The sequence below is a fragment of the Nicotiana attenuata genome, chromosome 12, assembly GCF_001879085.1.
Source record: "Nicotiana attenuata strain UT chromosome 12, NIATTr2, whole genome shotgun sequence".
Classification (NCBI taxonomy): domain Eukaryota; kingdom Viridiplantae; phylum Streptophyta; class Magnoliopsida; order Solanales; family Solanaceae; genus Nicotiana; species Nicotiana attenuata.
The window spans coordinates 20,313,902-20,327,811 of NC_032000.1; the positions used below are offsets into that span (position 1 = coordinate 20,313,902).

Consider the following 13,910-nt stretch of genomic DNA (forward strand, 5'->3'; position numbering starts at 1 on the left):
CATATCATTGCCCCCTTCGATAAAGTTTCTCCAAACTTCTTCAACATAACATATTCAATTTCATCATCTTCTAAGTCATTTCCTTTTATTGCATATGTATAAGAAGTGACATGCTCATTAGGATCAGTGGTTCCATTGTATTTGAGAAATTTTGGCATGCATAACTTCTTTGGAATGGGCTTCGGAGCCGCACTTGAAGGGAAAGGATTCTGCACAAACTTCTTCGAATCCAAACCTTTTAAAATCGGGGGTGCCCCCGGTATTTGGCCAACCCGCGAATTGTACGTTTCTACCTTCTTGTCATTAGCCTCGATTTTTTTTCTCTCGGTTCGATCCGTTTAGTGAGCTCCTAGAGCATCTTCATGATGGCGGGGTCAGTTCCCGATCCATTATCGTTCGATTTCTTTGGTACAAGTTCGACCCTATGAATAGCTTCCTGTGATGTATCAAGCTCAATTCTGCTTGGTGCTCGATTTTGATTTTGGAGCTGCGCTATCGCAGCTTGTTGAGTCTTCAACATTTCAAATATCATTCGAAGGTTAATCCCGCCTTCTTCACCACTCCGTGCGTTTTGATCGGCTGCCCGGGCGTCTCTGCGGATATTATTTTCAGGGTCGGCACCTAAATTTCCATGAATGGCAACACGAGAACTGACATCGACTGGATCTATGGCCGGTGGTCCATCGGGATTGGCTGGAGGTGCTCCGTTTCCCGGGGTGACTATGTTCTCTCTCTCGCCGTGAAGTCCAAGGCTGGTTTTTGTGTGCGTGGGCGCTGCTTGAGAGTTTGACACGTTGATTCCTGAAATCAAAGACACTTACGAGAACAAGCGTAAAGTAGTGGCGTTATGAGGATTAATACTAGGCAATTACTATTATCCTTAGCCCCACGGTGGGCACCAAACTGTTTACCCTAAAAATCGAATAACAATTAAACTTATAATATAGTTTTAAGGACACGTGATTTTATATAATACCAATTGATAAACATAGAAATTAGTAGTAAAGATTAACAATGAGATAAAGCAAACCAGTCTTGAAACGTGATTCAACCCTCGAGCTTAAGTACCCTCGAACTGATCGATGCCCAAAATAATAAAAAAGCAAACTGATGAACAAGAATATAAGCTAGAAAGTAATGTTGCTTTGATATGCGAGAATCTAAGATGCTTACAAGATGATTAGGACTCTCTTTATATAGTAGAGGAATCCTATTTATGATACAATTCTAATTACAGAAGTAAATCCCATGATTAATTAAATAACTGCCCTTGATTTGATCTCTTCCGAGATTTACGCTATGATCTTCGCCGAGTCACGGATATTTCGTCTTTCCGTTATTGTGCTTTGCTTGATGTATGTCTCTTTTGATCTCAATTGCTACTGGCCCCGATCTTCGATAAGCGCCTCGGTCCTCGAACCTCAGTCTGGTCTGTTGCGAGGCCGACCTTCGACGCAATTCTCTAGCCTCGATCAAATGGCCCGATTTTAACCGTATACGTATAGTAATCAGTAAAAATCTACTCGAGCCATTTTCTAACTAGTCTATCGGCTAGATTCTTGGAAAATTGGTCAATATACCTCTCTATTATATAAAATAACTAAGTTCCCGTTTGGACATAGAGTTTGTTTTTTTTTTTCAAAAAAAGTTAAAAACATTGTTTCTTCATGGAATTTGATCATTTTTTTTAAATAGTCAAGTTCCAAAAACCGTTTTGGGCTAGTTTTTTGGTGAAATTTTTTCTTGCACTCACAAAATTTCAATATTTTTTCAAGTAATACGCGCGTCCAAATACAATTTTAACTTCCAAAAATTTCAACACAACTTTAAAACTCTTTTTTTCAAGTTTCAACTAAATCTATGTCCAAACGCTAGCTTAATTTTATTCGTGGGTATATTTTATGGTCATTCATATCCTTATTGTTGGTAAGTCGTCCCATATTCGTTATCGGACTAGCTGTAACATAACTCCAAGATAAAATGCCATTCGAAAGAGCTAATTAAAACCATATCCAAAGCACGTGGGTAATATTTGGATCTTTATTTTCCTGAAGTATTTTGATATTTGGACTCCACTAAAACTACGTTGGAGCTTTAATTTTGTCAAGATCAAATACAACTAAATACGAGATAAATTGTTAATAGTAAAAGTACAAAAATTGTCCAACTGTATAACATATGATAAATTAAAATATTTTGTATGGTAGAATTGCCTTAGGTGGTTAAATTTGAATCTTTTATGCTAAACATCGTTATGGTTATTGTCCGTGAAGCTTAAAGGGTTAACTATATATGGTTCTTTTATATCAAAGATTATATGGTTCATTTTTGTATGATTGTGATAAAATGTGGATCTTTAATCCTAAAACCGACAACTTCTTTTTGCCAAACTTCTTTATGCAAAATATTAAACGATGTGTGTATCCTTATAAAAGGTTTTTATTTTCATAAAGGCTATCAAAGTTGCTTATCATAAGTACTTGAAAGTACAAGAGGGGGTAAATTGACAATTTTTAATTTCAATATTCTAGGTAGTTGACCAGTTTACTAATTAGTCGACTAGAGATAAGAACAGAATAATAATAATGCAGAAATAAAGTGCAGGAAATAAAGACACCGGGATTTTTATACTGGTTCAGATTCAATGTGAATCCTACTTCAGTCCCCTTGGGTTGCAAGGGTGATCTCTTTCAGTTTTTGAAGTTTCTCGAGTACAAGATGATTGATGTAGCTTTACACCAACAACTTAGTCTCTATGTCTTTCCCTTTTTGATACAATGCCTCACCAGTGTTTATCTCTTTTTCTACTCCGCTAATTATACAACAGATCTAAAAAAACATAATGCTTGTTTGGAGTAGAACAAAAAGAGTGATAATGGTTTGTTCAAAGTATATCTTCTTCAAGTCTGGAATAGATGTATATATATACTTCGTGAGGCCTTCTTGACTCTTGATTGACGCGAATCTGAGAGATTGCAAACCCAAAAAGGAATTGATCCTTGAACGGAATCGCAAATTGATTCTTTCAAAGAATAATGTCAGGTTTCCGTTGATCTTCCTTAACTTGTATCTTTGACAGGCTTTCCTTCCGCTAGGCAGATCTTTTCGTTACTTGAGTGATTGATGATGGATTCCCTGATTTCTTTCTTTAACGATCTCCAGTGTCTCTAGAGCTTTGCATTCTTATTTTCCTTTGATTTTGGGATCTTTTATGCTAGCTTCCGTCAATCATCTATCAAATCATTGATTGATTCTTCTTCCGGATTTCCGCCGCTTCTTCCTTTTTCATAGCTAATCATTGATACGTTTCCTTTCTTTTGCTTCCGTTTGATAGATTGTTTCCTTAGTTCATGCTTAAATGATAGCGAATCTTGATTTCTTTATTTTATCCCTTGTGATCATGCACCAAACCTGATATATTATATTCATCATTGAAACTCATATTTAACAAGTATAACATGCTTGAATGTCCATACTTTATGCATCATATGAAATGGCGATCATTGCCCATAATGTATCTTAGGTGATGACTTCTTCATTTTCAACACCAAACTTAGTCGTATATATTGAAATTGAGTACCTTCTAATGCAATATGGTACAATAGATATATGATTTATGTTGAGTTTAGACTTTCTATAATCGTGCGTAATGCATTAAGCACTTTCATAGTGTCGAAACTCCAACGTGCATCACCATTGTTGCTTTCCATTGGTGTTTTCCTTCAACCAACCATATATCGATTTTATTAGATATAAAGCAATACTCCTTTCAAGTTTTAGACATGTTTTTATACATTGGGGGTACTGCACATTCTTCTAATTTTGTCCTTACTTTCACGCAACCTTTGAATTTTGCGTTTTATAAGTTATAAGCTTCGAGATTGAATTGAGACATATTGTACAAATGTTGAATATTGTAGAGATATCTAACTCATTATATGAAATATATTGTCAAGTTAACTTCTACAATTACATCATTTTTAGTAAAGGGTAACATTGAAATGTTTTCAATGTCTAATAATAATTTCACAAGCAAAAGGTAATTGAAACATATATATATATATATATACAAAAATAAGAACATACATACAATGATACAAATATCTAGTCACATAAACATACATATACATTAGTAAGTAGTTCATCAAATTTATATTACCCATTTTATAAATTTGAAATATCCAAATGTTTGGCACCATTATTACCCATTACATGTTTCAGAAACTTAGGACTAAAAGTCTACCTAATTACTCAAGTGAAAATTGTAATGTTGGTTTCCAGTGAAGAAAATTTTAATGCGGTTTTTTGTTATTTTAATTAACTTTCACAATATTTTTGCTACTACTTTAATCAAGTATACACCAAATCAACATTTGAATTCCGTGCTAAATTAGTGGTGCAACTTAAATTAAATAGAGGGAGTATTAATTTACCACGATTTAACCATAATTTGAAGTTCCTTTTGTAACACATTTAGTTTTAATGTAATATGCGCCTATGCATGTGAATATATTACTTTATGTTTTTCAAAATGAATGTGCATCTTCTCTTTTTTGTTGTCAAATAATGTCAATTTTTTGAACAAGGGATATTTTAAAATCATTCTTCTTATGTTACTTTCTCAAAAAAAAAAATTCATTTTATTCTCGTCTAAAACAAATAATATTAAAAGTAAAGGCATGACGTCACATAATAGACCAACTAACTACTCGTCCACATACCTAATACCAAGCACAAAACCAAATTAAGATTATTCAATCGAAATAAAAACATTAAGTTATTTAGATAAAACAAGAACAATTGACAAATTATTTTGTTCCATGTCCTAAAGCTAAAGCTAAAAGGCTAAAAGCTAAAGTAGATCCATTTAAATTAGTAACAAATTATATCATCCCACAGTAGAGGAAATACTTTAACATTAGGAAAAAAGAGAAGGAATTTTTTTTATTTGCTCCTGTTTGGTAGATGAGAGAAAGTGGACGGAAAAAGCGATTTCTCCTTTCTCTGTATTTTCCTTTTCCCTTCTCTCCAAACTCTCCCCATATGTGAAGTATCGGGTCATTTCTCCTCGGCTCTCCGTGAACCGCCGGTTCAAAACGCATTTTCTCCGATGAGATTTTCGCTGCTAACATCAATTGAGGATTACCGATTTTCACCACAGCATTCGAGAACCGTAGATTTTGACTAAAGTTCTCAATTTTCGAATAAAAACCCTAGCAATCAGGTTTGTATTCTTTTTCCTTTTATTTTTTGTTCGTGCCCATATTTTGCTTCGTGGAACGCCTAAAGCTAATCTCAGGTTCGTCAATTTTAACCAGTTTGGTAATTTTGATCTGGAGAGTGATGTGCTGTTTGCATTTTCATATGATTTAGTGAATGCTTTCATAATATGTAATCGCTGATGAAAGTTTTGCTGTTGAGAGATTACAGTTAGTTTTTGGCTTGAGAATTTTAGTCGATTGGGTGGTTGTTTTCTAGATGAATTTTGGTTATTCTGATCCGGAGAGTGTGATTCGTTGTTTTGCTCTGAATTATATAATGATTTAATGATTTATTTAAAATGTATTCACCAATTTGAAATTATCATGATGCAGGTTTGGTCGTTTGGTTGGATGTGAATTTTTTAGGCTCTGAATTAGCTATTTTCTGGATCTTGATACACTTAAGCATTAGAGGAATCCGTTATTGTTCAACTGTATTCTCGCTCTTTTGCTCGGTGAGGAGAAATATGCAGAAGAGTGGGAATCTTGCTAAAAATAATTCTTTGAGACTTACAACTCAGCAGTCTCTTCGACGTCTCGGGTTGTGTTCCCAGATTACAACAGCTGGGCAGCATTCATCTCCGGTTGTTTTCCCTGAAAAACGAAGCAAAGGAAGAAGTTCGATACGTGGAGAACTTAGTCTGAGTAATAATGACCCTAAGAAAGAGAAAAATGAGGAGCACAGGATTGACATCGGGGATGAGCAGTCTGACCTGCTTGGATATGAAGTGTTTTGTGGAAAGCTGGTTTTGGACAAGGGGAAGGCAAATAAAAATTCTGAGTTAGAAGCCTCAAAGGAGGTTACTAGCCAGGATGCTGTTGAAGCCAAACTTACTAGCAAGGCTATGGTTTGGGGTTCTGGTATGCTGCGTCTGGAAGATGTTATTTCGGTAAGGTTCTTTAAGGGATTATGGTTTTTGTCAGAATTTGTATCACTTCCGTTTGAGTTTTACTAAGCAGTAGGTTCTGCACGTACCACAGGTATCATACTGTCCTGGACTCCGACATTTCACCATCCATTCATATCCCCTTAGAAGAGGTTTTTTAAAAACTCGAAGAAGCCAGAAGGATTTTCGCTTCTTAGCTTCTTCATCAGAGGAAGCACTTCAATGGGTAAATGCATTTGCAGATCAACAGTGTTATGTGAATATATTGCCTCATCCTCTGGCTTCATCAAAGAAGCAGGCTTCTGATTTGGTTACTAATGAATTTCCTCTCGAGTCATATGTACGATGTAAAAGTCCTCCTAGAATGCTTGTCATTTTGAACCCAAGGTCTGGCCGTGGTCGTTCAAGTAAAGTATTCCATGGCAAGGTTGAACCTATATTCAAGGTATGTCTAGAACTGTAATCTGTTATTATCTAGCCGACAATTTTATTTCCACCTCTAACTGCATAATTTTTTTTAAAAGTTAATCTAAATGCATGAAAATGTTATAGTGGTCGCAATCATGTAGTGATGATACCGCTGGATGTAAATGAAATAAATCGTTGCTCTAATAGCATTCTCTCTTAGCCAACAGTCCTTGCTGTTAGAAAGGGGATGTGTTTGTTCATTGTGTTATGCAGACTATCTGATTTGCCCCTATAATCCGTATTTTCCTTTATGGTCATTATTCAATGCTTTCTAGTGTTTATCCAATTAGTTGTTCCATTGCTTGTCCACGTGTCTCTTATATTTTCCCCATCCCCAACTGTCACGACTTGCAAAATACAACTACAAGGTTGTTTGGGGTTGGCAAAACTTGCAAAATGATTGAGAAAAACTAACACAAATTTTACTTAACCAGAAAAAAAAAATTGATAACTGCTTTTCACAATAACCAGCAAATGTTGTCATCACAATAACTATTTTTCTTGATAATTGTCATCAGATATTTCCTTACAAATTATAAATCTTCTCAATTATGAAGTCCAGAAAGGCTCAATTTACATTATCATATGCCTTATCCTAGTTCAGTTTGATTTTTTATCATGGAATCATTTATTTTTCTTGCAATTGATGCTGTAGAATGTCAAAAGTGAAGCACTGTTACAAAAATCTTGTAGATGCTTTTACTGGATTTATAGGTCTGAAGTCTCTACTGTTCAATCTCTCATATTTTTTTTTTGGAATAAGCTCTATAAGGAGTTCTTAGCGTTTTATACCCCTGTTGTATGCATCATTTTTCGTTTTGCACCCTCTCTTTTATTTTTAACAGTTTGCCCCTTGACCTCTTTATTTCTCGGCAAATCACAGAAGAGTTCAATCTGTAAAGGCTAAAATAGGGTTGAGAGATGGTAACAAGACATTTAATTTTTCCGCGAAGCGTTACACAAAAATCATCAAAAGCTTAGCTAATTAACATAATGTAAGCCATTTCATTGGCTTGAACATTGTTCATTTCAGAAACATTCTATTCAGGAAGAACTTTTTGGTATCGTGGTGCTCAAGCTCCATTCTGAAGTTTGCTACTCTTCCATAAAAAAAAAGAAAAAATACGTCATTTGATTGCTAAAAAAGATAAAACAAGAAAAATATTGATCTTGAGCAAATGAAGTGGAAACTTTTAAAAGCATCATTTGATTGCTAAAAAAGTGACTGTGAGGCAGTGTCATCTACTTGCAAGTATAACTAAGCTTACAAGTCATGTTTAATGCGATGTACGCATCAAGGGTTTAGCTCTCCGCTCTATCCAACAACGACAACAACAACAACCGAGTATAATCCCACTAGTGGAGTCTGGGGAGGGTAGAGTGTACACAGACCTTATCCCTACCTTCAAGAAGGCAGAGAGGTTGTTTGCGGTAGACCCTCGGCAAGCTCTCCACTCTATCAGAATGCCTAAAATAACCAACACCTTATGACGTAACAATAAACAATGCTCTCTAAGCCTCCATGAGCTACTGCTTCCAAGAGTGATGTAGAAGTAATATATATACTATGAATGAGCACCTAGAATTTATTTAACCTTGAAGGTTGCGAGAATCTCTATCTGCTCAGATGAACGATCTTCCTGAAAGAAATTAGCTTCCGTTCTCCAATAGATAAATAATTTAAGCCATTAGTTATCAGTAACCCCTTTTCTTCTAAATTTAGAAGAAAAGCCATCAGTTATCTTTCATCTTTGGTAACTCTCGTGTCTTTGACAGAAATACAGAATAACTTTAACATGTCTCCCTTGCCAGCTTAGGTATTAGAGTCGAGCAAAAAGAATTTCATTCCATGCATCATTCTCTCTTTTTTTTTGGGGTGTGTGAATAAGGTAGGTAAATGCATGATCCCTTCCTCTTTCTCCTTGCGACTGGATATCTTGTTCGTTCTTGTTCTCAAGTTTTAGCTCTGTTTCTAATGAATTAACAGCTTGCTGGGTTTAAGTTGGAAGTAGTCAAAACCACATCTGCAGGTCATGCCAAGAAACTTGCAAGCACGGTTGACTTCAGTACATGTCCTGATGGTATTTCTTTCAGTGCTTTAGTTTTTCTGCTATTCAGTTTTAGCTGTCTAAGACCATGTTCATCATTGTTTTTTCTTATATTCTCTGTTTTGGAAAATGTTCAGGCATTATATGTGTAGGAGGCGATGGAATAGTGAATGAGGTTAGTTATGGTCTGTCTTTCTCCAACTTCACAAGTGACAAGTGTGTATGTCTGCAGTGCATATATAGCTCAATTACTCTCCTTTCTTGCATCAATAAGCCAGTTTCTATGCTCAATAAAGGTTTTTTGAGTAGCATTAAATTGAGAGAGCTATCGTGACATAATTTAGGTGTGCACAGAGTTACCTGATTTGCTATTTTTTCTTTAATAGCATATTGTTTCTTCTTTAGGATAGAGACAGCCTTTATGTTGTTATGGATTGCTTATATTGAGTCGATTAAGACCTTAGATGGCTGGCTTCTTTGAGATTTAGTGCAATTACTGGCCTTGTGCAAAGTTCCTGTACCCTTTAAACAAACTGTAAGATCTGTCAATTATGAGTCATTAAGTTGGATGCTTTTCTATTTGAGATAGTGCTTCGTTTAATAGTTGGATGCAGTTTCATCTAAGGGGTTGGCAATCTTGATAAAGGCTACACAAAAAAGTTAAAGAATAAGAAAGCCTGATAAGACCCCTTGATTCTAGAAAATATAATCACTCTTTGAGGCCCCTTCATTAGATTTTCACTTCTTTGTGTTTTCTTCAAGCAAGTAATAGTATACAAAAAGGGGGAAGATCCTCTATACATGAAGTATAGAGTGAATAAAGCCTATAAAGGGATTTCTCTCAATGGGATCTGGCCAATCATCTTTAACATGCTGGAGCATCATTTGGCACAACAAGTACAAGATTTGATTAGTCTCCTAGATTCTTTTCTGTTTTTATATCTTCCACCAGCTTTCTGCGCCTTGCAATCTCATTTTCAGAATGCTCTTCTCTTTTGGTTACACTCAGCTTCGTCTTTTTTTTTTTTTTTTTTTTGGGGAGCTTCTTAGTCACCCTATATCTTATTGATTTTGTGTTCAGAATAGAGTTTTCACATTTGTTGAATTATGGCCTTAAGCTAAACTGCATGCTGATAAATTTTACTATAGTTTCTTGACATCTTTGAACTGCTAAGTTGGTCATTCTGAACCAAAAAGTGAACTTTACCAATATTTGCTGGTTGACATTTAAAAGATGTGCTCAGAATTAGTTAATCTAGCTTACTCGTCCAGAAAATTAAGTTAAACTTTCTTACATAACTTTTCTGGTTCAGGTTTTAAACGGGCTACTCAGTAGGGATAACCAGAAAGAAGCAATTTCAATTCCAATTGGAATCATTCCGGCTGGTTCTGATAATTCTCTGGTCTGGACTGTGCTTGGAGTTAGAGATCCCGTGTCCGCTGCCATAGCAATTGTCAAGGTATTTTTGATCTCTCTTGATGCGTCTTCATGCTGATTAAAGGTTACAGAAGATGTGTGCTAGCTCCAGTACAAAGAAAAAGACTATGCTAGGATTAGGGAGCTAACAAAGTCAAAAAATTGATCAGTACTATTTACAGAAGTTAAGTTACTCCAACTGAACAAATTAAGCAATCATCTAGCCTTCAGGGAATGATTTGGTTTTGATTCCATCAAAACATCCGAAGTATTATTTGAAATATATCACTACTGCTGCTAGGTTATCTACTCCTTTTATGTAGTGTCGACTTCTTGTTTCAGGGAGGGCTTACAGCTACAGATGTTTTTGCTGTCGAGTGGGTTCAAAGTGGTAGAATTCACTTTGGGACGACTGTCACCTACTTTGGCTTTGTAAGCGATGGTACTAAATCTTTTAATTCCTAGCAGTTATTAATGTTTATGCTTTACAATAATTTGGTAAGATAATCATGTGCTATGATAACTTTGTGATTATTACCTTTAAAAATGCAGATACTTGAGTAGGGTAAGATAAGGAGTCGGACACGAAAGAGGAAATTTGGAAAACTAGGGTATGCATTACCCTAGAACATGATTATTGATATTTGATCTTTCATATGGCCTAAAATGTCTAAATCAAGAACTATTAATAAATATTTATGAACAAATCATAACGTGCCTATATCACTGAAAATGTCCCAGATGACCGAGTTTGCTAGGATTACTTAACAAAAGAAGAGTCTATCAAACTTAACATTCAGTTACGTGAAAGCATCTCAAATTATGTGTTTGCTTAAGACTCAAGGCAACTCCTTTTTTTCCTTTTCCTTTTTCGAGTTTTGTCTACTGTGCTTTCTATCTCCTTATACTTCTGTGTTTTAATTGAATAATTTGTTGCTATTACATTTAAAATGCATACTATCTGCCTTTTCTAATATATTTTGGCTCCAAAATTATGAATTGGGAAAAATGGATAATTATCTTGCCTCCTTTTTGTCTTCCAACTGCGGGATCCTGTTCCTTCTTGAATAGATGGTGCCTAAATACAAGGAAAAATTTGGGATGCAACTAACTGGATTGATATTGTAACTTGTAAGAGCATTTGTGCCTGACGATTACACCAAAAAACATGCATAGATTTGGTGTATGTGCTTCATAACTTGTCACTTGAAAAGCTGACATGTATCATCTGGGTTATGGTTTTATGGAGAAGTTTTTGCTGCAGATTATTATAGGTATTGCCCTCGTTTCCTCTCAGATACAATGGGAACTATCTTGTTGGTCTCTGCATTAGTAAATATTGTGAGCTACCTTTGGGAGGGTATCCTCTTTGAACTATTAGCTTTGCCGTAACAGAAAAAGATAAATAAAAAGGTTATTAAGACTTAAGTAATTTTGAGAATGTAAAAGTTGATTTGTTGATTGAAAAGGTTGGCATGTTGGCTCTCTGGCTTCGGTCTAGTGGTGAGAGCGCAACTGTGATGTGTGGGTGAGGCCGAGGCTCATGTCACGGGTTCGAGCAGTGCTACAAACAAAAGCTCGGTATTTAAGTGGATACAGGTAGAGGGGCTGATTACCAAGTCCCGAACTGTGTGCCATTGACTGTCGAAGATTTCTCGATTATCAAAAAAAAAAAAAAAAGGAACAGGTTGCCGCGTCTCTTTGAATTCTCTACTTTCCATTGTTGTAGCAGTAGCAGTTGTGTTTTGCATGGATATTTAGTATTTATTAGTATAATATGGTATCTCTGTCTGAATTGCATAGATTTTCAGATAGTAAGTGTACTTCAATTATCTATTGTAGTGCTGGAACTATCTGAGAAATACCAGAAGCGGTTTGGTCCATTGCGCTACTTTGTTGCTGGTTTCCTCAAATTCATGTGCTTACCAAAGTACAGTTTTGAAGTGGAATATCTTCCAGCGCAGAAAGAAGCAACTGGAGAAGGAAAAGGTTTGGTTGAGAGGGAAGTCATTGATATGTCTGAATTGTACACAGACATCATGAGGAGATCAAGCAAGGAAGGGCTTCCCAGAGCCTCTAGCTTATCAAGTATTGATTCAATAATGACCCCAAGTAGAATGTCCGCAGCAGACTTGGATACTACATGTAGTAGCACTGAGCCATCAGAATATGTGCGCGCCATTGATGCAAAATCTAAGCGTTTATCTGCCGGACGGAGTGGCAATACAACTTCTGAACCAGAAGTTATCCATCCTCAGCTTCCACTTTCAGCAACCCCGAATTGGCCCAGGACTAGGTCTAAATCAAGAACAGATAAAGGATGGAGTGGGTTGACTGCTACAAATGACCCTACTAGATCTTCTTGGGCAAATACAACTACAAATGATAAAGAGGATATCTCATCAACGATGTCAGACCCTGGCCCAATTTGGGAGACGGAACCAAGATGGGACACAGAACCTCATTGGAATATGGAAAATCCTATTGAATTGCCTGGACCAGCAGATGACACTGAAGATGCTGTGCGGAAGGATATCGTCCAGAAGTCTGCAGAAGAATGGGTGACTACCAAAGGTCAATTTCTTGGTGTCCTGGTATGCAACCATTCGTGCAAAACTGTTCAAAGCTTAAGTTCACAGGTTGTGGCCCCAAAAGCAGAGCCTGATGATAACACGTTAGATCTGTTGTTGGTCCATGGAAGTGGAAGACTGAAGCTTATAAGGTTCTTCTTGCGTCTGCAAATGGGCCGACATCTTTCCCTCCCATACGTTGAATATGTCAAGGTAAAGCAGCAAATGGATTTTGGATGCAAAATACTTTTTTTTTTCCTACTAAAGCAGAGAGTTTTTGAGTGCATTAATACAGGTTTCGCTGTCTACATTGAGGCCATTACTGTATGGATATTTTCAAAACATCAATCTACTTAGTAAAGATAAACTGCCCCAAGAAACTTACAGTTTCAGTTTAGAGCTCACCCATCTTTTTCAGAAAATCTGGTTTAGATAGTTTTAATGAGGTTTTGTTGGTTGGTGCTCGCTGAATTCAAAATAAGCTTCATTCCTATGCAATGCAGGTTAAAGCAGTAAAGATTAAGCCCGGAAAGCACTCACACAGTAGCTGTGGTATTGATGGGGAACTTTTCCCAGTAAACGAGCAAGTGATTTCGTCCTTGCTTCCAGAACAGTGCAGGCTTATTGGTCGTGCCCCAGGTAATTGCAAGTGATTGATGCAGTCCCTGTATATCTTCAATAGGTCTCTCTACCTTCCGGCTACAGCATTAAGCTCTTTATTTGTCATTGAGGTCCTTGTAAATTTTGTCAATGTTGCTTACATTTTTTCAAATTATATGTCAGCTTATATATTAATGTGTACCCTTGTCGTAACTTGTATTAATGCCTTTGAGAGTTGGCTTTGTATGGATATTGGCCTTATTCCTTGTACTGGTTTTGACAAAGCGTGTAAATTATTGGTTTGCGTTTATTGTGGAAGGAAATTTCACTCTTTTGGTTACCTAACACTTTACCCTCTCTGTCCCCTCTTTGCTCCATTAAACCAAGTCCCCCCTTCTAGCCCTAGCACTAGCTGGAAAAAGGAAAGGGGGAAAAAAAGAAAAAAGAAAGTCCTGAGGGAGGGGTGTGCTTCTTTGTTCTCTTGGCGTTGTTTAATTATTTGTTGAATTTTTCTTTTTTCTTTTGGTCACTTAATGAGATTTCTGGTTGAATTGGCAAGTTTACGACAGTATTTGTAAGATTTGTGCATTGAAACATTATAAGGTTGAAAGTCGTCAGTTCCGTAATGCAGCGACTATTTTTCCTTATGCAACTCAACT

At 36.3% G+C, this 13,910-nt stretch overlaps 1 protein-coding gene across 1 annotated transcript; it reads left to right on the forward strand.

Annotated features, from left to right (window-relative positions):
- On the forward strand, positions 4,902 to 13,591 carry LOC109235376 (sphingoid long-chain bases kinase 1). Its single transcript, XM_019401459.1, has 9 exons — positions 4,902 to 5,224; positions 5,595 to 6,151; positions 6,243 to 6,593; positions 8,604 to 8,697; positions 8,802 to 8,839; positions 9,978 to 10,124; positions 10,424 to 10,523; positions 11,924 to 12,864; positions 13,155 to 13,591. The coding sequence occupies exons 2-9, from the start codon at positions 5,729 to 5,731 to the stop codon at positions 13,302 to 13,304; spliced, it is 2,244 nt and encodes a 747-aa protein (XP_019257004.1). The 5' UTR covers positions 4,902 to 5,224; positions 5,595 to 5,728; the 3' UTR covers positions 13,305 to 13,591.

What these genes read in the sequence shown, in the direction of transcription:
- LOC109235376 (XM_019401459.1), top strand. Translation starts at nt 5,729, where the DNA reads ATGCAGAAGAGTGGGAATCTTGCTAAAAATAATTCTTTGAGACTTACA. An exon ending in GTCTGGAAGATGTTATTTCG is followed by an intron (nt 6,152 to 6,242) that starts GTAAGGTTCTTT and finishes CACGTACCACAG; the next exon opens with GTATCATACTGTCCTGGACT. An exon ending in CTGCCATAGCAATTGTCAAG is followed by an intron (nt 10,125 to 10,423) that starts GTATTTTTGATC and finishes TTCTTGTTTCAG; the next exon opens with GGAGGGCTTACAGCTACAGA.